At 54.1% G+C, this 20,688-nt stretch overlaps 1 protein-coding gene across 2 annotated transcripts in view; it reads right to left on the bottom strand.

The window, feature by feature from the left end:
• Positions 1 to 1,183: 1,183 nt before the first annotated feature.
• NOS1 (nitric oxide synthase 1) overlaps positions 1,184 to 20,688 on the bottom strand; it is a 64,244-nt gene continuing 44,739 nt past the window's right edge. The window contains exons 12-24 of one of the 2 annotated variants that reach the window (XM_014959518.1): positions 18,374 to 18,490; positions 17,948 to 18,122; positions 17,166 to 17,304; positions 16,300 to 16,378; positions 15,602 to 15,795; positions 14,806 to 14,975; positions 14,340 to 14,550; positions 13,510 to 13,597; positions 13,027 to 13,148; positions 12,324 to 12,472; positions 10,981 to 11,175; positions 10,019 to 10,137; positions 1,184 to 8,745 (exon numbers count right to left, since the gene is read on the bottom strand). In XM_014959518.1, coding sequence (XP_014815004.1) covers positions 8,730 to 8,745; positions 10,019 to 10,137; positions 10,981 to 11,175; positions 12,324 to 12,472; positions 13,027 to 13,148; positions 13,510 to 13,597; positions 14,340 to 14,550; positions 14,806 to 14,975; positions 15,602 to 15,795; positions 16,300 to 16,378; positions 17,166 to 17,304; positions 17,948 to 18,122; positions 18,374 to 18,490 — 1,774 coding nt within the window. In that variant the 3' untranslated portion in view covers positions 1,184 to 8,729. Of the gene's footprint in view, positions 8,746 to 10,014; positions 10,138 to 10,980; positions 11,176 to 12,323; positions 12,473 to 13,026; positions 13,149 to 13,509; positions 13,598 to 14,339; positions 14,551 to 14,805; positions 14,976 to 15,601; positions 15,796 to 16,299; positions 16,379 to 17,165; positions 17,305 to 17,947; positions 18,123 to 18,373; positions 18,491 to 20,688 lie in introns of those variants that run through there. The other variant, XM_014959520.1, reaches the window with a different exon arrangement.

The following is a 20,688-nucleotide window of genomic DNA, read 5'->3' as shown; positions in this document are numbered from 1 at the left end:
CGCCATGTCTGCAGTAGGCCCACTGTGGGGCCTGAGGTACTGCCAGCACGGTGTGTGAGGTGACGCCAAGGTGTCTGCTGCTGTGTCTGGGTTAACAACGTGGTGATGGCTGAAGCACCACCACTGCCATGTCTGAGGTCACACCATGGTGGTGTCTGAGGTCACATCATGGTGGTCTCTGAGGCTGCACCACTGCCGTGTCTGAGGTGACACCATGGTGATTTCTCAGGCCGCGCCATGGTGGTGTCTGAGGTGACACCATGGTGATCTCTCAGGCCGCGCCACTACCATCTGAGGTCACACCATGGTGATCTCTAAGGTCACACCATGATGGTGTCTGAGGTGACACCATGGTGGTCTCTGAGGTCACACCACTGCCGCGTCTGAGGTAATCACAGTGTAAACACAGAGAGTATCACACTGACTGACATCATGCCACTGCCATGTTTGAGGTCACACCACTGCTGAGTCTGAGGTGACACCATGACAGTGTCTGAGGTCACACCATGATGGTCTCTGAGGTCACACTGCTGTTGTGCCTGAAGTAAAACCACCGCCATGCCCCATGGCAGCCATGTTGCCCTCTGGCCAGCCCGGTGCTGCAGGGTGCTGGGGGAGCAGCCCTTCACCCCTTCACACCTTTCATCCTCTTGCCTCCTCCTCATAGACACCTTTGGGTCTCTCTGCCCTGATCACATCCGTGTCCTGCTGCTCCTTGGAGAGCACTACGAAGTGATTAATTTAAATAATGGCACCTTAGTACCTCCTTGAAACAGGACCCTGCCTTCCTGTGTAAAAACCCTTATTTCTGGCTCATTCACCTGGCTACGTGCAACCATTCTTTTTTCTCAGGTCTCCCAGGTCCTGCCTGGAGCACCGCTGCTGTCTTCCCGGGGCTCCAGCATCACAGCTTGCCCTGGACTGTGTGCAGACAGCCCTCCTTGCTCAACCGTGGCATTTTCCTGGTGGAGATGATATAAATGATGTGAAATATGTAATGCTGCGACTCAAGCAACCTTACAAGCAAGTGTCTCTGTCTCGCAGATAAATAGATATCGCTGATTGATGCCACCACCCTATTTATGGTGCTTTACGGGTAGCAAACTGGAGCACGGCCAAGATATTAGGAGAGGCCTTTCAGTGTTAAAAACATGGAGATAAGAGAAAACCGAGGTCTGCTAGGTTTTAGTTCACTTTTTTTTTTATTTTGACTGTAATGCAAACAGGCATAAGTATTCCATAAAATCAGAAGATCGGAACTATACAGAGAGAGGTGCATGCTTTAGAACAATGTGGATATCTTGCAAACAGAGCCAGAGTCAGTCCGAGAGAGGGGGCTGGAGTACATTGTACGAATGGCAGAGATTTTTAGCAGCATTGAGAGCTCGGAGGTAGGGGAAAACCACGTTTCTGGCCGCTTAAAGCACTGGTACGATCAAATACAACACTGGCTCACCCCTGCTCCCACCCTCCCCACCCCTTTGCTCCTCAGAAGATACCTACCAGGATGACACAAAAAGCTACAAAATAAGCTAAATGCCCCCCCCCCTCCACACATACCTGTCTTACGGGATGCAAAGTGAGAGTAAAGACAACGTGCCAGTCTTAAATCACGGCATCATCTTATAAACCAAATGAAGGCACAGTGACATGAGGAGGCGCTGAGGGGCGGGAGGAAGGAGCGGGAGGACCAGAGAGCAGCGAGAGGTTGGAGTCCCATCAAGCAGAGCAGAATTCACCCACGATTGAAGGTTTAGAAAAACCTCTGCGATGGCAAGTTTGGGAGGTGCCTGCCCCAAAGCTGCTATCCTTCACAGACCGGCCCCCTTTCTCGTCTCGGCACTGCTGCGCTTCAGTAAAAAGGCCACCAGAAAAAAAAAAAAAAAAAAGAATCCAAACCAACCTTTGAGGCTTATGCTTTTCAAAGGTGCCTAAGGGAATGGAGGGAAGAAATCCCTGTTCCTATTACAAAAATTAATTGGCACTGAATATCAAATTCCCTGGGCGGCTGGCAGAACTCATGTTTCTAACTACATGCAATCTAAAAAGCAATGAGTCCTGGCTGAAAATCATCTGACTCTGTTCATCTACCGCCTGGGGAATTGTCTACACTCTACAAGAGCCGGGGGTTGTTGCTGCAGACCAGGGAACCTACTCTCAAGCTCTTTTCAGCACACGGATCCCAGGGTGTTTTTTTGAAGGCATCTCAAGGCAGCAGAGCACGTGTAACCTTGGGAATCGCGGACATTTGCCTATTTCGTAGAGTTCTAGCAAAGCAGAAATTTCGCATTGAATTTCATTGGCTTCAAAGCCGTCACTTCAATGCTGGGCACGGGGAGATTCGGAAACACTCTCTTCTTTTTCTGGAAATCCTGTTGAGCGCTGCAGAGTGTATTTTGTTAAGATGTGGTTCCATGCCACCATCACACAGAGAGACAAATAAAAAAGCAGGTTGAGAAGTGAGTAGCGCTAATGCCTCTTGTTGGAGTTGAATACATGTTAAGGCAGTTTTGTTGCCCTGGGAAAAATTTAAAATCTCCGTTAGCAATTATTGTGGGGAAAAAATATTCAGTTTCATCCAAAACATTTTGATATACCTTTCTTTTTTTTTTCTTTTCTTTTTTTTTTTTTCCAAAGCCAACACATGAAAACAAAGCAACAAAAAGAAGCCCCAAATGAGTTGCTCTTTCAGATCAGTATTGAGCCTTGACATTTCAAAGCATTAAGAATGCCCCCAGTAGAAATATACTTTGCTGGGTGTTATTCACTAGCAGGTTTCCGAACCAGACCTATGGAGTTGTGTGTAATTCCTGCAGCCAGGAGTCTGCCCGCAGCCTGGCCCCGCTCTCCTGCCGTTCCACCACCCCACAACAGCTCCTCAGGCTTTGGCCCATGGACACGAGGAGCACCATCAAAGCCTTGGCTCATCGGCTCCTGGTGAAGGAGCGATTCTCAGGGCAAGGCCTTGCAGGTTTGATTTTCTTGCTTTTCAAGTGATTCTTCCCTCTTCTCTGCCCAAAATCCGGCCAGGTAGGTACACAAGTGAGTGAATAAGGCAGGAAAGCAGCAGCCCCTCTCGCTGCTAAACAAGCTGTGGCTGCGCAGCTATGGACTCACAATCTGGGTTTTGTGGTGTTTTTTAATTTTTTCCCTGCGATTTCGATGGCACAAACTTCCATCAGAGCCAAACATCTGTAGGGGTGGAGGCCAAGAGTTTCTAATTTACTTCATTCCTGGCACGGCAGGGAAAAGGTGTGTCTGCGTTACAATGCTTAAATATTTCATGAGTTCCCCTTGTACCTGTACTAAAAATCAAGCCATTTTCAACCCCTGGTAAGGTCTGGTTTGCTTCTGGAGCCAAGTGCTTTTAAACAGCAGCCTCATTAGCCTTCTCTAGCTCCCCTGATTGCCTGGTAAATACACACGGTCGCATGAAAGAAGCTAGAGCTCAGATCTGAGGGCAGATTTCAAATGGATGGTGAGAGTCCTGCATTGCAGGCAAGTGCAAGTGCAGGTTGACACACGCAAAAAAAATAGTGTTGTCGTGAAACTGCTGCTGTTGGTGCAAAAGCCTGATCCTGCAAACTGCTGAAACCCCCGACGCCGCTGAAGCCAGCCCGTGTGGAAGGCATTTCATATCTGAGAGGACTCTGATTCTAGAATAATTTTGTCCAAGTTTGGGAATGCAGTTTTCGAGAGCACTCAGCACCGGCCAAATTTTGCTCCCCCTGTTATAGCAGAAGAAATTGTTATAAGAAAGCCGGAGTAAGAGTGAAGTTTGAATGGTCCTGAAAATGTGTTTCCATCTGTTCTGTAAAGGGACTGGGCTCCCCTCTGGAACTATCAAAGCAATTGCAAAGTTATCAGAGCAATTCCGAAGCTGAGAACCGGTCCCCGGTGAAAGCAGGAACAAAATTTAGTTTGGAGCATAAAATTATCCTCCCACAAAGCGCTGGGAACTCTCTGCAGGTATAAATCAGGGGACTGTAACGGCTTCAGCGGTCCTTGAGTCGGGAGGCAGCAGCTTTGGCTTGGGCTTGGTGTGAGTCCACGAGGCTTCAACACAAAGATGCCCTCTCCCCCCAAAACAGCTTCATAAAAAGGTGGAAAGGTGGTCTCCAGGACATGGTGGGCATTCACAGAAGGTTATGTCCAGTTTGCACCCACGGTCTAACCCTGTGCTGCCTCCCAACCCGCTCTAAAACCCCATCACTGGGAGATTAATGGCAGAGAGTGGCTGAGCAGGGCTATGAGCTTGCTCTTGGTTATCCCAGGGGGAGTTTGCCCACCAAGAATGTCACTTGTCAAACGAAGCCACCTGTTCCCCTCATCCTCTGGTCCATGTGTAGTAGGAGCATCTCTAGAGAGGGCAGGAGCAGGAGGGCAACCCCGGTGCAATAGTCTCTTCCTGGCACAAGGCACTGTAAGTCCGTTGCCACCCCCAGGACCCACCCTTGCTAAACTACACCTTTTGGCTGAGCAGATGGAGCTGGGAAGGAGAAAGGAGGGATCTCCAGAGGGAAGCAGTTGGAGGGAGCCTGGGATGGGGCGAGAGGCGCCGCATACGAACAGTAAAGGAACGAACGGAGCGATCACAGACTGGACACAGGTTCATGCAGCTCCCATCCCATCTCCTTCTTCTGCAGAGGTGCAATCAGGTTGGCTCAGGACACAACTCCAAGTTTTCCAGTCACACACGGACACATTGGATGTGAACAGAGTCCCCTGCTTGCCCCTGGGGACATGTAGGCACAGGACAGGGGACAGGCAGCATGGACAGCCCAAACCCCTCAAAAACTCCATTTCTCTGGCCAATATGAATGCGACTGACTTGGTTTCTCCAGTGCAGTGAGCTCAGGCCCACACAGCAACCATCTTGGAGGTGTCATCTTTGCCAGTCTACTCCTGATGGCAGAAGTCTCATTATTTTCCTGCTGTCTCTCATAAATAGAAGAAAAACAAACTCCCCGGCAGTCCTTCTGGGGAAATGAAACCTTTGAAGTCATCAACAAGACAGGCAATAGATACCCTTGCACTGAATGAACAAATTATTTTTCCCTGCTACTGGACACAGCAGGTTGGGAAAACAGAGAACTGTTTCCCATGAGTTTTCAAGTTCATATATAACTTCCTGTGGACATTTGAAAAACTTACGAATTAAAATCTTCAACAAAAAAACCCCTCACTTCATGGTGTCTTGAAAATCGAATCTCCTGGGGAGTGAAAAGGAGCTCAGCTGCTGCAAAACAAGCAGTGGTGGAGATCTGTGGTGGGACATTGGATCAGGCTGGGTGTCCATCAGGTCCAGGAGGCAAAAGCCACGTGGGGAAGTGGAGGAGCCTGGACGGGGACCCGGAGGTGACAGATCTGTGACCCAAGTGGCCAAGAGGCACAACCCCTCCATGCATGACCCCCCTGAGCTGCTCATGGCACCAGTCTGCAGTAGACCCCACCTCGCTCCCCGCCGTTTAAGCATGCTGGAGGTATTGTAGCTACACCTACGCGTCAGAAATGTCACACCGAGAGGAGCAGAGTCTAGACAACTGGTGGAAGAGCCACATTTGTGGAATGATAAAGCAGATCCGCAAGTTTATTCTCCCCCTTAGCCGTGGAAGAAAATTAAGCTCAAGGGGAGTGCGAAGTCCTTGCAGGTAAGGGGGATGAAGGAGAAGTTAAGACGTCTGAGACTGACTCAACAAAAAAACCCCAATGAATCAAAATTCCCAGCGGTGTGGCTCAGGCAGAAGGAGCGGAGCGGCAGCCGGAGCCCTGGGGGATATATTCACTTCATGGACCTTCACTGCAGGGGGGTGTTTCTTCTCCAGGGCCAGGCAGGTTGGCCTTAGACCAGCTTTTCCCTTCCAAATGGCTCTGAAGGACTCGCCTACCCCGATGCCTGTTGAACTTGGGCTGTCTGCCCCGCACAGACCCCTCTGGAGATCTCACCGGAGGCGAGACGCACACCCTGGTCCCTTCTCCACTGCTTTCCCTGGCGGCTCAGCTGGAAGGAGGAGATGGAGGTGGGGAGCTTTGGGGTGTGGGCAAAGCAAGGCCATCCATCTCAGACACAGGCTGCAGCAGCAATATGATTTCCAGATGGGAGATGTTACAGCGATACAGGCAGAAGGCAGGACAGGAGAAAACTAATTGCCAGCAACACAGGATGAGCTGGAAAGAGGACGAAGACAAGGGCATTTCTTTGGGCACTACCTCCTCCTCAGGTTGCATCATTCCTTCTACTGAAAGGAGGACCAGAGAAGAGTCTAGAGACAGACTAAATTTCCCCCCAAGGAGGGGATGAGTTTGAATTTATTTTTCAGCTCTCTTTCTGCAGCCATAGCACTGGGGGGGTAGGACCAGGTTTGCTGTACGTTTCCAGCTCCCCCATCCCACTGCCTGTCCCGGGGTTAGGGCACAACCCGCCATGGTGGCCCAGGGGCTGCCCTTTTCCCGGTCCTGTCCTACTTTCACCACCAGGTCACAAAGTCCCCGGGCAGTGACACAAACCTGGCCTTCTACCTGGCTCCAAAACCTGTTCCTTGCTAGCCCAGCGAGCTCAGCTCTGGCCACACCGTGGCAGCATTCATTCGCACTGTACGCCACGCTAGATGCTCTGCTGGGACCAGCAAAACTGGATCTCACATTCTCCCGGTGCCTGGGACGCCTTTTGCTTCTGGATTTTGGGCTGGAGCTGCTTTAATCACTCGGGGAGTCAAAGCTGAAGAAGATGGTCACAGCACGTGGAGATGTGGCCAGCCAAGAAGCAGGAAAGGGCAGGAGGTCCTGGCTGAGGGTGGGGGTAACTCACAGCCTGGGGCCAGGGGAACCTGCACGGCGTGTACCATGGACTGGGAGAGCAGCAAACCTCTTTTTGTTCTGACTTTGGCTTAGGGTGGACAATCTCAGCCCTCTGAAAGCAAAGCTCAGCATTGCAGCTCCTGGACCAACCCTCTGCTGTCGCCAGTGCAGGTGCTTTGCTCCCTACGAGCATCGTTCCTCAGTGCAGCAGAGTGGGGTGGGAGGAAAGGGCTGGCATCTACCACCTCCAAGTGCCAACCTCCTCTCCCTGCCTCCAGCAAGAGCTGCAGCCATGCCCCGCTGTCCTCCTCCAGGCACTGAGGGAGGACAAACCTTCTGCAGGGTGAGGAAGGGAGGAGAAGGAGGAAGGACACACAAGGTCACACGTGCTTTACCTTGCGGACAGCTTTTCTCTGTTAAAGGGGGCTGATGTCTTTCTGGGAGCGTGTTAACAGATTGCTTTTGGGGCTGGATTTTTTGCAGCAGGGCTGAGGTGCGAGCGTGTCAGAGCCCAGAATCACGCAGCATCTTTGCAGCCCATCTCACCTCCCTTCTCGCATGAGATGTCCTGGCAGAGACAGCTCGTGCCGCTGGCAGGTGGCACGGAGCCTACAGAGGGGAGGACAGGCTTGCCACCGAGATGCCACATGTACTTCTTTTGGCAGGCAGGTCACTCTCTGCTGGCACTTTCTGCTCCCGGAGGTGTGGAAGTGGCTGGGGTCTGCTGTCCCAGAACGGCTCATAAAACTGTGCTGAGGTGGAGCTGACACTCTCTGGGCTTTCAAGACTCCTCGGTGGGCACATCCTTGCCAAGGAGCGGGAGCCACCGTCAGCCTCCAAGTGATGCCTTCCAAAGGGGCTTTGTTATCAGGAGGTGCCTCCTGCGGCTGGGGTTGAAACCACTTCTCTCCCATCCTCGTTGCCTCCCAGCCTCACCCGGGAGAAGGTTCACGTGTTCACATCGTGCAAAGCTCTGGGATGCAGCCGGTCCCTGAATCTCTCCCACCAGCATCTTGGCTGCAGATGGTGTATCTCCTGGAAAGCCTTCGGGAGGACAGCCGGGCCAAGCAGCAGTCATTGCCAGGAGATTTTCCCTAGCACACACACCAGCCTGTGTGTTCAGTGCTTGGCTCCCCTGGGGAAGGGCTTTCATGCCAGCAAAAGTGGGGATCGAGCAAAAGGAGAGGGTCACAGGGAACAGGGAGCAGAGGAGGAGGCAAACATAGCGCAGCGGCTGTTTAGGAGAAGTCGTGACACGCAAATCAGAGACGTCCCACCCTTTGGATCAAAACAGAGACATTTGTACCCACTCTGCTTGGGGATGAGTAAAGTTCACAGGCACAGGGGCATCGCACGTCATCTGCCCCCAACCCAGGTCTGAACAACTCCAAAGGAAAGCCACGAAAAACGCAAGGATGCAGCCAAGCCCCAAGCTGGGGAAAGGGGGAGCCTGGGGGGAACGTCCCCCAGCTCTATTCAAGCAACAAGACGTAGCTATTGGCCAGCCCCCGCCACCTCTGCTCTCCCCCAAAACACCAAAAACGCAGATGATCACAAAGGTGGTGATTTCATGCAGCTGCAAAATGCCCTCATGAGAAGAAGGAGAAATGTGGAGTTCTGTTAAGAGCCACTGCAGGTTATAAAGCCATCGTACTTCAGTGGGGAAATCCAGGGGAGGGAAAGGGGGTGAAAAGAAACCGCCACAGGACAAAGAGAGAGAGCAAGAGGAAGAGGGAAGAAAAGGAAATCAAAATCATCATCATCATCATCAGGACACAACGACAGGACGAGAGACAGAGCGCTTTCCATGGGCAGTTCCCCGCGGAAAAGGAGCCACCGTGTCCGTGAAATACAAAACCCAGTGCCCTCCAGCTGGAGGGGGCAGCAGGCACTGGGACTGGTTTGGCATCCCCTTGGGGCGAAGGATCCAGTTAGGAGCAGAAAACCCTGCAAGGGAAAGGGGAGAAAGGCCGACCTTAGAAGGAGCAGTGAGGAACGTCTGGGGCTAAGGACTTGCCAAGGGATGGTGTCCTGGTCAGGATTGTACAGAGCCCTTTGCAGCTGGGTGAGGTGAGCAGGTGTATAACCTTTATCCCTACCCAGGGATGGGAAGCTGAGGTGCTCTGTACACATCCCTACCCAGGGATGGGAAGCTGAGGTGCCCTGTAGCACAGACCCCAGAGTACGTCCTGTGTTGGAGAAAAACTCCTACCAAACCTCAGGGATGTTGGGAAACCCACTGCGGGTCAACCAGGCCCTACATGGACCAGGTGGGAGCCCAGGGAAGGGATTGCACCCCAGGCTGCCAAGGGCCAGGACAAGGAGCAAGATCCACGCAGCTGCTCATCCTTTATATTAAATAATCCTCCTGCTCAGCCAGGGAAAATCCCACCGAGGCAGAGCTGAGCAAATGGCAGGACATGGTGGAGAAGAAACAAACACAGCAAATATCAAGCAAATGGCAGGACATGGTGGAGAAGAAACGAACACAGCAAATATCAAGTGGTTTTTTGTGTTTTTTTTTTTACTTCTTATGGTTGTTTTTACAACAGTGGAAAGAAAAGTCTCCAGATCTTTCCTAACTGGGCACGCAGCAGCCTGGAGACCTCTCCCATCATTGGGTACCACTCCTGGAGCCAGCCCCCCACCACTGGCGCTGGAGCTGGGGACAGCCACCCCTCAACAGGGATCATGGAATCATAGTCACAGAATGGTTGGGGTTGGAAGGGACCTTAAAGATCACTGAGTTTCAATGCCTCTGCCCTGGGCAGGGACACCTCCCACCAGCCCAGGTTGCTCCAAGCCCCCTCCAACCTGCCCTTGAACCCCTCCAGGGATGGGGCAGCCACAGCTTCTCTGGGCAACCTGGGCCAGTGCCATCCTTCCAGTTCATCACCCGTGGGCTCACTGGCAGGGAAGCAGGGGCAGGAATTCTGCTTTTTCCATCCCTGTTTGGATGGGATCATCAGGTCTGAGCACATCAGTACGGCGGGTGCAATAACCTGGGAAGGCTGGGGGGGATTTGTCCTAGCGAGGTGACAGCTCTTGCAGAGGGACTGCCAGGCAGCAGCCTCTGCTTCCAGAGCAGAAATCAAATATCTTTCCTCCCCCTCTGCTATAAGAAGGGCCGTGTGTGCAGAAGTCAAAGCTCCCGTCCCCGTCCCGCAGCCCACGCGCTTGGGAGACGATTGCAGGGGTGAAAATAAACACGTCAACTCACTCATCCGTATCTTTTTTGCTCTCCTCAATGAATGCAATAGACTCAGATCTAAGGCGGTTAGTCACTTCGTACGTACGCAGGGTGACTCCAAAAATATCCTCGTGGTACCGGCTGTCATCCTGAAACAGAGGGTGGGAGAGGGGCAGCGGGGAAAAAAAAATAAAAGGAGTATTTACAAACTGTTGTTGTCGCCGTGGCACCAGAAAGCTCTTGAGTTGTGGGTGGGTACCAAACACCCAGCAAGTGTTCTGGGGTCTGTCACAGGAGCTGGTAGGACAGGAACAAGCAGGGAGGAGAGATGACCTTCCCAAGGTCACACTGTGGGGCTGCTGGGTGGGTTAGACCTCCCCAAATGCTGGCAACCCAGGGGCTGCCTGGCTACCAGGGGGCAAGTAGCCCAAGTCCAGCCTGTGTATCAGAGCTTTTGCTTGCCAACCCGCTGAAAATGTGGATTTGGGCTCCCTCGGTCCCTGGAGGGAGTGGTGGGGAGGGGTAAGTCCGGCAGGAACTGGGCTGACTTGTCCTCCTGGGCAGAAGCTGAGCTGTTTGAGCATCTGTCCCCAGGTCTGTGCCCCAAACCGAGATCAGTTCTGCTTCAGCTGCAACATCTGCAGCAACGTGTTTGCCCAGGGGCAGCATTCCCCAGTGGGGACTTACCCAGGTGAACAAGTCCTATCTGGGCCACCAAGGGTCCCCAGAAGAGCTCTTGCCGGCGCTCAGCGCAGCACCAGGCTCAAGCAGAGGTCACCTCCAAGCAAAGCGAGGTCACCTCCACCCAAACCTTCAGAAGATCACACTCCCGACCTTGCCTGGCTGCAAGGGGGGGATCTTGCTGCATTTGTCCCCCCGTCCCCAGGCACGGTTCTCCTGGGTGCTGCCGGTTCTGCGGGAGGAGGCACCAGGTGCAGCGCCGGTGGCAGGAGCCGACACGGTGTCTGGTGGTGTGGATGGCCACCACTCACCCGCAGCTTGCTGATGAAAGCCCCTGCCTCCTCCACCGACAGCTGGCCCTGCTGCCTCACGATGCGCTGGATGGTCTTCAGGACGTCCCCGGCCATGGTGACATCCCCGCAGACGTAGACGTGGCCTCCCTGCTCCTTCAGTGCTTTGAACACGGTGTGGGCCAGCTGCTCCTGTAACACGTCCTGCACGTATTTCTGAGGGAGGAGGAGGAGGAGGAGAAGGAGGTGGGAGCTGAGATTAACTGCAGCTTCCCAGCCCCATCCACCTGCACGCTCTGACCAGCTTTGTGAGCACTGGCTGCCTCGGGGACAGCAGGGCAAAGCCACCCCCTCTTTGGGGGAGTGTGACCGCATCCTGCAGCCCCCATGATGATGGGGAAAGTAGCAAAGCAGCATTTTGCTCTTGCATTTTCACACCTTCACCATATCTCTCATTGCCAGGCCTGCTCAGGTGGGTAGTTAGAGCAGATGAGCCGACAACATGCGCTGGAGCCCAGAAACCCCCCGCCCCCTGGGCTGCATCCCCAGCCCCGTGGCCAGCAGGGCCAGGGGGGGATTCTGCCCCTCTGCTCCGCTCTGGGGAGACACCCCCCAGTGCTGCCTCCAGCTCTGGGGCCACCACCAGCAGAAGGACATGGAGCTGTGGGAGCGCGGCCAGAGGAGGCCCCGGAGATGCTGGGAGGGCTGGAGCCCCTCTGCTGGGAGGGGGGGCTGGGAGCGTTGGGTGGTGCAGCCTGGAGAAGAGAAGGCTCCGGGGAGACCTTGGAGCCCCTTCCAGTCCCTCAAGGGGCTCCAGGAGAGATGGGGAGGGACTCTGGATCAGGGAGTGGAGCCCTAGGAGGAGGGGGAAGGGTTTGACCCTGCAAGAGGGGAGATGGAGCTGAGATGTGGGGAAGAACTTGTTTGGTGGGAGGGGGGTGAGAGCCTGGCCCAGGTTGCCCCGAGAAGCTGTGGCTGCCCCATCCCTGGAGGGGTTCAAGGGCAGGTTGGAGGGGGCTTGGAGCAACCTGGTGTGGTGGGAGGTGTCCCTGCCCAGGGCAGGGGGTGGCACTGGGGGGGCTTTAAGGTTCCTTCCACCCCAAACCATCCTGTGATTCTATGTTTTACCCGTCCAGGGCAAAGCCTGAGCGACATGGGCACACTTTGGGGCTGGTGCAGGGATGGAGATGTGCCCTGGGAAGGGGGGTGCCCTGGGAAGGGCATGATCCTGCACACACACAACCAGAGAGCCCAGGGCATGAGCCACTGTGGCTGTGCCAAGGAACTGGCATCTCCACGCCATGCCAGCTGGCCATGGCCACCCAGGGTTGCACACCAGGAGCGGAGCGGTGCCTGCAACACACCTTTGGTTTGTCCGGTTCCCGGGAGTAGGCTGTGTACAGCTCTCTGAAGACACCTTGGGTTTTGGCAAAGAGCGTCTCCTCTTTGTAAATGTGGTCGATCCTGGATTGCCGGCAGCCAAATACCAGGACCATAGGACAAGGCTTCAGACCTGTGGAGGGGGAGATGGGAGAAGCAGTTAGCCTGGTAACCCCCAATACTGCCTTTTTGCAAGCCATCTCCCTCCACATCTGCCGGCAGCCCCAGCAGCCTGCAAAGACTGCCAGGAGCCTTCCCTGGCCAAACTGGGAGGGAGGGAAAGCCAGCAAGGAGGAGGTAACCCACTGCCTGAGCCTGTGCATGGTCCAGGGACACCAGCAGGGGTGTTTATGCCACGTTTTGGGGCGAAATTAAACTTTTTTTTTTCCTAAATGGTTTAAACGATCCATGAAAAATGAATCTTTTACGAAACTTTACATTAAATGACCTTTAAATTCGACACCAGCACTACAATACTGCCATAAAGTACTTGCAAAGTTTTACAGGAGGATTTTTGAGGAGTTTGGGCTGACCTCCCCACCTGCTCTTGGGACAGCCGCTGCGTCAAGAAGCCCTTTGGGTCTGCTGGGTCAGCCTGGGCAGGAGACTGCCTCCCCCATCCCCACCAGCCCAGGGCTCCTGAGCACCAACTGGGGTGAGAAACAAGAAGAACAGATATCGACCCACCTTTGTGCTGGATTTCGAAAAGTCGCTGCTGCCAGAAACTCCGGAAAGGGGCGATGCCGGTGCCGGGGCCGATGAGGATGCAGGGCACCTGGGGATCCTGGGGCAGGTGGAACCCGGGGGCACTGCACACATCGGAGACACCAGTTATTACCCAAGCAAGGATGCTCCCTCCCTCGCCTCTGCCCACCACAGCAAGCTGAGAAAACCTCTACCCAGAGCTGGAGGGGTAGAAATCCCAGAAAGTGACATTTCTTGCACCCGAGAGGGACCCGTTTTCTCACAACCCCAGCCCTGTGTAGAAATCCCAGAAAGTGACATTTCTTGCAGAGAGCTGCACCCGAGAGGGACCCATTTTCTCACAACCCCAGCCCTGGTTTCTCTGCACCCTTAGTGCTTTGCAAAGAAGACTTGAGGGTGAAGAGCTCATCCTGCAAGGGCGCTCACCCCATCTTTTTCACCCCTTGCCTTCAGTGGACCACTTACCCTCTTACAAAACAGGGCACTACTTCATCTGTCTGTATCCGATTGAGCCAAGAGGAGCAGACTCCGTGGTGGATCGGTCCTTCTCCATCTAGAAGGGCAGGGAAGAAGGTCTGTGCTTGACATACCCACCACCTCCTCCAGTTGCCTTCCTTTCGGAAACCCTCCCTGCTACATCCCACATGAACACCACACTGAAACATTGAGTATCTCTGCATCTGTTCTCCATGAACGTGGTAGAAGTTTGGCCCTTGGATCCCTCTGTGGAGCTGCCCAAGTTCACCCAGGACCCAACCCTGGGATAGCTGCACCTCCACAGCACTTAGGAAGCACCCAACTTCTCCTTGGTCCTTTTTGGTAGAAGCAGCATCATGTTGTGGTGCTTCTAGACACAAGCCCTCCAAGGCAGCCCCAGTGTCTTCCCCTGTGTCCTGCCTGATGCAGGTGTGATGGGCCTGTGCCCATTTCCACCATGACCAGGGCACATCACTGCTTGCACAGGTACAGAAATCTGGCGAGTTGTGGCAATGTGGACTTTGGTGTGGGCAAACAAATGATCTCATGTGGAGCTTGGAGCCACCATGGCTGGTCTGTTGCTGGTACCTGACCCAGATCTGGCTTCTCTGCAATACCCTGCCCTTTGGTAGATGGTTATTCTTCATAACATGGGACAGCATGTTACGGTTGAAGGAATCTAGTCACTGCAGCAGGTAGTAAGGCTTTAAAATAACATCTCTCTGCCAAGGACCTTGTGGTGCTGCTCATGTGCCAATGATTTTCCCTTGCTCCCCACACCACGCCTGTCTCCGCTGACCCCTGCATGAGCATGGTACCTCTCGTGCGATAGGAGACCACTGCCACGGTGAGGTGGACCTCACCCGGGTACATCTCTGGGGAGGAACTGATGGAGTAGTAGCGTGGTTGGAGGAGGGGGAGCTGAGTCAGCAGCAGCGTGGAGGGCATCTGCACTGAGGGGAACTCCTCCAGAACTTCCACGATGGTGGGGTTCTTGGACCACTTCCATTCCTCGTATTCCTGCAAGCCCTGCAGCAAAGGAAAGAGGGAGGGAGGGAGTGAGGAGAGAGCTGCAGCATCAGCCTCTTCCAAGCCAGGTGCCTTTACTGATAGCCCACCAGGCCTACGGCAAAGCTGGGGTGGGTGGCAGTGAAGACAGGCAGGAGGAACCCTGCTGTCATGGGTAGAGACTCAGCTCAACCACAATGTGGGCTGAAAATGCCCTGGGCTTGTGGTAGTCACCAGGGGCTTGAGAAACTTGCGGGTTGGGGTCTAAGGCTTTACCTTGCTAAGGACCTGTAGACGTTTCTTTTCCTTGTCACTGGTGGCCAACAAAGCAAACTGCTGCAGCAGCAGGGGTGTGGGAGGGGTGGTGATGTCCAAATAGTACTTAAAAGCCTGGAAGATGGTGCATGGTGGGACCCGGTTCTCATCTGTCCAGTTACTGATGACACCTGCCAGGAAGAAATTCAGCACAACCGTGGGATCAGATGAGCGTAAGAGCCAAGGTGGACAAATCCTTGCTTTCGTACCCCCTTATCAGCTCTGAGACAGTGAATGATGAAGAGCTGGAAAGAAGAGTCAGTGAGATATCCTCATGCTACAAGTGAGATGCTCTACGATGATCACAAATATGGGTCTGATACTCCACCACCTTCAGCATCGATCACTCTGAGTTAACACTGTTTTCCATCTCTGTAACACTGTGCATGGCAGTAGGGTATCAGACTTATCCATGAAATACACTGTTGGGATGGTCCATCAAGATGCCTTAACTCTTCTTTCCAGTCCTAGACATTGTTCTTTTCATGAGAAAATAAATGCCTTTAATTTTTCTGAAAAACAAGGAAATATCTTCTCTCCAGGGCCCTGCTCATTCTTCCAACCCTTGCTCTACACCCCAAATGCAGATGAACAATGGCTCTGGGCAGAGGAAGGTTGAAGGAGGTGCTCCCAGTCCGGGCAAATGCACCAGTGAGATGGGAAGTGATTTCTACTGCCCCAAGGAGGTACAAGAACCACTACAAGGGATGGGTGAGGAGGAGAGAGGCCACCTCTAGGTAGAGGTGACCCTGGTTACCTAAAGCTGTGTTCCTCTCCTCCAGGAGCTCCACCTTCACCAGCTGATTGGCTGGAGGAGCATCTTCAAGCCTGTCAATCAGGGCATTGACCAAGTCTTCATGGTTCCCTGGAAACACCCCCAGGTGGTCCCCAGGCAGGTACTGCAGTTCCTGGTGTCCATTGGTGTTGAGGCGCAGGAAAATTGTCAAGCGACTAGAGGGAAAGGAGAAAAAAGCAGGATGTGCTTTGGGCAGAGTCCTTCAGGGAGTCACTGAGCTCTGGCCTCAGGAGCCACTGGGCGTGCTGGGCAGTGGTGGCATGTCTAAACCCTGGAGCCCCACTGAGCATGTCACCAAAGTCACAGCAAGGAGCTAGAAAGGACACTGCAGCGTCCACCTCCCCTCAGGGACTTTTTAGAAGGGTAAACCAGTTTACCCTCTTGCTTCAGCAATTTTATCCGTTCTTTGCGTGCACCCTGCTGCTCCACACATGGGGCCACCCATCCCCCCACCCTCACAGCCAGCAGGGTGATGCATGTAGCACCAGAGATTTCACCATATGAGGAGGCAGGAAACACCCTCCAGGGGGTTAAGGTGTCTTCCAGCCTTGGTGATGATTGGCACAAGAACAGTACCCACGGGACATTCAGGGGCCAAGGGGTGTTTGTGTGCAGGGATGCTTGGGTCCTGCAGGTCCCGGGGCAGCACCATTTCCTACCTGGACTTTGGGCTCTGCAGGTTCTGGCGTGAGATAAGCCGGGCTGCATAGACACGTTTTTTGTGGATGCTGTACAGTCCTGTGGAGGAGAAGAGCCTGTGAAGCAATGCAGCAGAGCGTGGCCAAGCCAGGTGGCTTCTGGCTTTTGCTGGGCTGTTGGCCACCACTGTGGATCCAGCTCATCAGACCTGAGCTGGCCGACACCACCAGCAGCAAGGGGACTGCGGGCTCCACCACCCTCCTCCCTCCATCTCCTGCAGAGCTTCAGTGAGCTTAAGGGGGGGTCAGAAACCCCAGGGGGAAACCAGACATGTGTCCCTCTTGTTGGTGACCAAGGAGGACTTGGGAACCCACCCACAGGAGGCTTGGGGACGTGCCCTCACGTGCAGGCAGGCACCTCTCGCTGCCAGTGCCACCTGGCTGGTAGCAAAGTGCCTGAATCTGGGAAGAGCGAAGCCGGTGCGGCAGCTCATCAGCTGCAGGAGCCGTGCTGAGGGGCCAGGTGTCGGTGGGCTGGACCTGCCATCGCTCCGCAGCGCTCGGCCGAGCGGCATTTGGACAAAGAGAGCTTGGAAAGCTCCCAGGTTTCCAGCTCTCTGCTTCAGAAAACGGGGTCAGGAGGAGGGAGATCAGACTGGAGCCCAACGCCTCCGTTACAGCTACAGGCAGGGACCAACCAGAGGGGCTTGAGACCATCACAAACTGCTCCTGGGGCATGCGATGGAGGGGACTTTCAAGACTGAAATGCTGGGATTTTATCACAAAATAAATAAGGAGATTTGGTGCCTTTTCCCCCACCTGCTGTGTCTTCTCCTCCACCTGCCCCACACCTAGAGTTCCCCAGATGGCGACCCCCATCTTTGTACCTTGTGTGAGTTCTGGGGCTTCAGCCACGTAGGTCAGGCGGAACTTGCTCCTCTTCCAGCTCCGGTCGTTGCTGATGAGGGAGTTGTTTGCTTTCTCGATGTTGACGTCGTCCCCCACGCAGAACACGTCGCACGCTGCCTGCAGCACACACCAGGCTCTCAGGCATCACCCTGAGCCCCACAACCCACCTTGTCCCACCCCACCTGCAGCCAACACATGGAGGAGGCAGCCCCAGTGGTGTAGGACTGGACCGGTGGCCATGGGCATCTCTTGTGGTGCCCTCCACCCCCGGCATCTGGGATTAATGCAGGAATTCAACATAGTGCCCACCCTCTGGCAGTCAGCACAAACCAGAGTGTCAGCTCCACCAAAAGATGGAGAACCTCTTTGTTGTGGGCCAGAGTGATGGTCAGGTGTCCCGGTGTAGGGAAGAAGAGGCTGGGTTCCACCAAAATGTGGAGAACCTCTTTGTTGTGGGCCAGGGTGATGGTCGGTGTGACCCAGTGTAGGGAAGGAGAGGCTGGGTTCCACCAAAATGTGGAGAACCTCTTTGTTGTGGGCCAGGGTGATGGTCGGTGTGACCCAGTGTAGGGAAGGAGAGGCTGGGTTCCACCAAAATGTGGAGAACCTCTTTGTTGTGGGCCAGGGTGATGGCTGGTGTGACCCAGTGTAGGGAAGGAGAGGCTGGGTTTTGATCCAGCTGTAACCAGCAGCTTTGCTCTGCCCCTGTTTCCTTCTCCCCCCTGCTCCTCCTCCCTGGAGCACAAGGGAAGCGAGTTACCTTGAAGACCTTCTTGGCCCAGGTCCTGAAGGACTCCTCCTGGCCACAGAGTTCATCCCCTTCTCCCATGCGGAGGATCCTCTCTCCACCCAGCTCCTCCAGGAGGGTGTCCACCGCCCGGGCAAAGGCGCAGAAATGGGGGTAAGCACGTGACCCCAGCCCAAACACGGAGAACCTGTGGAGAGGTGGCACAGCTGTGGCTAGCAAGCTGGGAGGGACACCGACATGTCCCTCCTCCACCCCATGGCCAACATCAACATGAGGGAGCATGGAGGGATCTGTGCTTTGCAAAAATACACCATGTTTTAGGTAAGAGCTGTGGTCGGAGAAAGGGGCTCTTGTGCAGCACCAGCTCCTGCTCTGTCCCTTCTGCAGCAAGAAATTGCTGCCTCCCTCCCCCGTGATAAAATAAATAGGATTATTCACCTGACATTAGCCAGGGGCCCCGTGCTTTCGAAGTTGTCCCTGGAGTCAGGGCCATCGCTTGAGGATTTCCGCGCATCCGAGTAAGAGGAGACGCTGTTGAAACGGACCTTGTAGCTCCTGTGAACAGGAACAACACCAAGGATTAGCAGTGGTGACAGTGGTGATTAACAGGCGACACCTCTGAGGGTGGTGAGACCCTGACCCAGGTTGCCCAGAGAAGGTGTGGATGCCCCATCACTGGAAGTGTTGGAGACCAGGTTGGAGGGGGCTTGGAGCAACCTGGTGTGGTGGGAGGTGTCCCTACCCAGGGCAGAGGGTGGCACTGGGTGGGATTTAAGGTCCCTTCCAACTCTAACTATTTTGTGATTCTATGAAATACACAAGTGGTTCCCACCAGGCTGCGTGCTCCAGACTATGGAGGAGACCAAACCAGAGCAGGCTCAAGCTCAGGGCTCAATACTTCATGAGCAGGTACCATGATCAGAGGAAGGTGCTCCTTCCTGGGGGGAAGACATAGCAGCCCATACATTGCACCCCTCAGCTGGACCTGGTCTGCTCCATGAGGTCCTCCTGCCACTCTCAGGGGGTTGACCCAGGTGTTGGCCACCACACTGTCCCCAGCTATGCAGAGCTGGCAGAACCTTTGGCTCTAACTGTCCTTCCCTGGTTGCACACAAGGTCGGGTATATGTCTGAACAGATATTCTGAAGGTTTTTTCATTCATAAGAAGCCAAAAAAAAAAAAAAAAAAAAGGAGTGAGAGCAGAGGGGATGAGGAGGGGGAAGGGGAGTGGAGGAAAAAAATCTGTCAACAGCAGAAGTATTTCTGAATTGAACCATCTTCAAAAATTGCTCTACACAAGAGTTTCTAAATATACTGCCGGAGCAATGAAGCAGTAGTGTGTGGATGAGTCACAGCAGACCTCCTGCACCCTGCGCGCCACGCAGAGGAGACAACCCCGCAGCAGAATATCTGCAGGGTCAGAGATCCCCCTGCTCCACCTCTGCTCCAGAGCCTCCTCCCTTCTGCCCGAACCTCTCCTGCTCTTCTGCTCCACTCCGTCTGGATGGAGCCACTTCTTTCTCCGCTGCCCCTGGGCTGTGTCCTCACCCCAGGTGATGTGGTGATGACAGGGCAGGACAACCCACCGGTTTAGATGGGCACGAAGCCCAGGTTCCACCCTGGGGCGCTGGGACCAAGGTGAGGGTACCATCAGCTTTTCCTGAAACGGATAGATCTTTGTGGCAGAGGAGGACTGCTGAGGGGTGAGCTGCATTTGAATGCCTTAGATAGGAAGAACTTATGAATGCTTCTGAAAATACTTGGAAAACCCTTGCTGCGAGACAGAAGGAACCGAAAAAATCTGTCAACAGCAGAAGTATTTCTGAATTGAACCATCTTCAAAAATTGCTCTACACAAGAGTTTCTAAATATACTGCCGGAGCAATGAAGCAGTAGTGTGTGGATGAGTCACAGCAGACCTCCTGCACCCTGCGCGCCACGCAGAGGAGACAACCCCGCAGCAGAATATCTGCAGGGTCAGAGATCCCCCTGCTCCACCTCTGCTCCAGAGCCTCCTCCCTTCTGCCCGAACCTCTCCTGCTCTTCTGCTCCACTCCATTTGGATGGAGCCACTTCTTTCTCTGCTGACCCTGGGCTGTGTCCTCACCCCAGGTGATGTGGTGATGACAGGGCAGGACATCCCACCGGTTTAGATGGGCACAAAGCCCAGGTTCCACCCTGGGGCGCTGGGACCAAGGTCAGGGTACCATCAGCTTTTCCTGAAACGAATAGATCTTTGTGGCAGGGGAGGACTGCTGAGGAGTGAGCTGCATTTGAACGCCTTAAATAGGAAGAATTTATGAATGCTTCTGAAAACACTTGGAAAACCCTTGCTGCGAGACAGAAGGAACCAAATTTACAACCATAGCAAAACCCCTGGGCTGTGGTCAGAGAACTTCAGCCACAGTGCCTGGCAGGCTCCTCAAGCCACTGATCCCTGCTCTCGGGGATCTCAGCCACCCTCAGCATCCCCTGGTGATCGTGGAGCCAGGAGTCTGCGGGGTGCACAGGCAGGAGCTGCTCTATCCAGCCCTTTCCTACTGCCCTTCTTCCCCAGACAGTCTCCTCCAGGCCACCTTTTCTCATTGCAAAAGCTTTTTTTTTCATGCATAACGTCAGCATCTCTTCCTACCATCCAAAGCCATGACCTCTTGGCCTGTCCTGGGGTGGGCAACGGGGGAGCAATTTATTCCCTCCACCTCTGCAGTCACCTTTTCTGCCGCGCTGCACTTCTGTCTCCTCTTCTCCAGATA

The sequence above is a fragment of the Calidris pugnax genome, unplaced genomic scaffold (assembly GCF_001431845.1).
Source record: "Calidris pugnax isolate Ruff unplaced genomic scaffold, ASM143184v1 scaffold413, whole genome shotgun sequence".
In the NCBI taxonomy this organism is placed as follows: Eukaryota; Metazoa; Chordata; class Aves; order Charadriiformes; family Scolopacidae; genus Calidris; species Calidris pugnax.
Note: the sequence above shows the minus strand (reverse complement) of the source record. Positions and strands in the feature narration are given on the sequence as shown.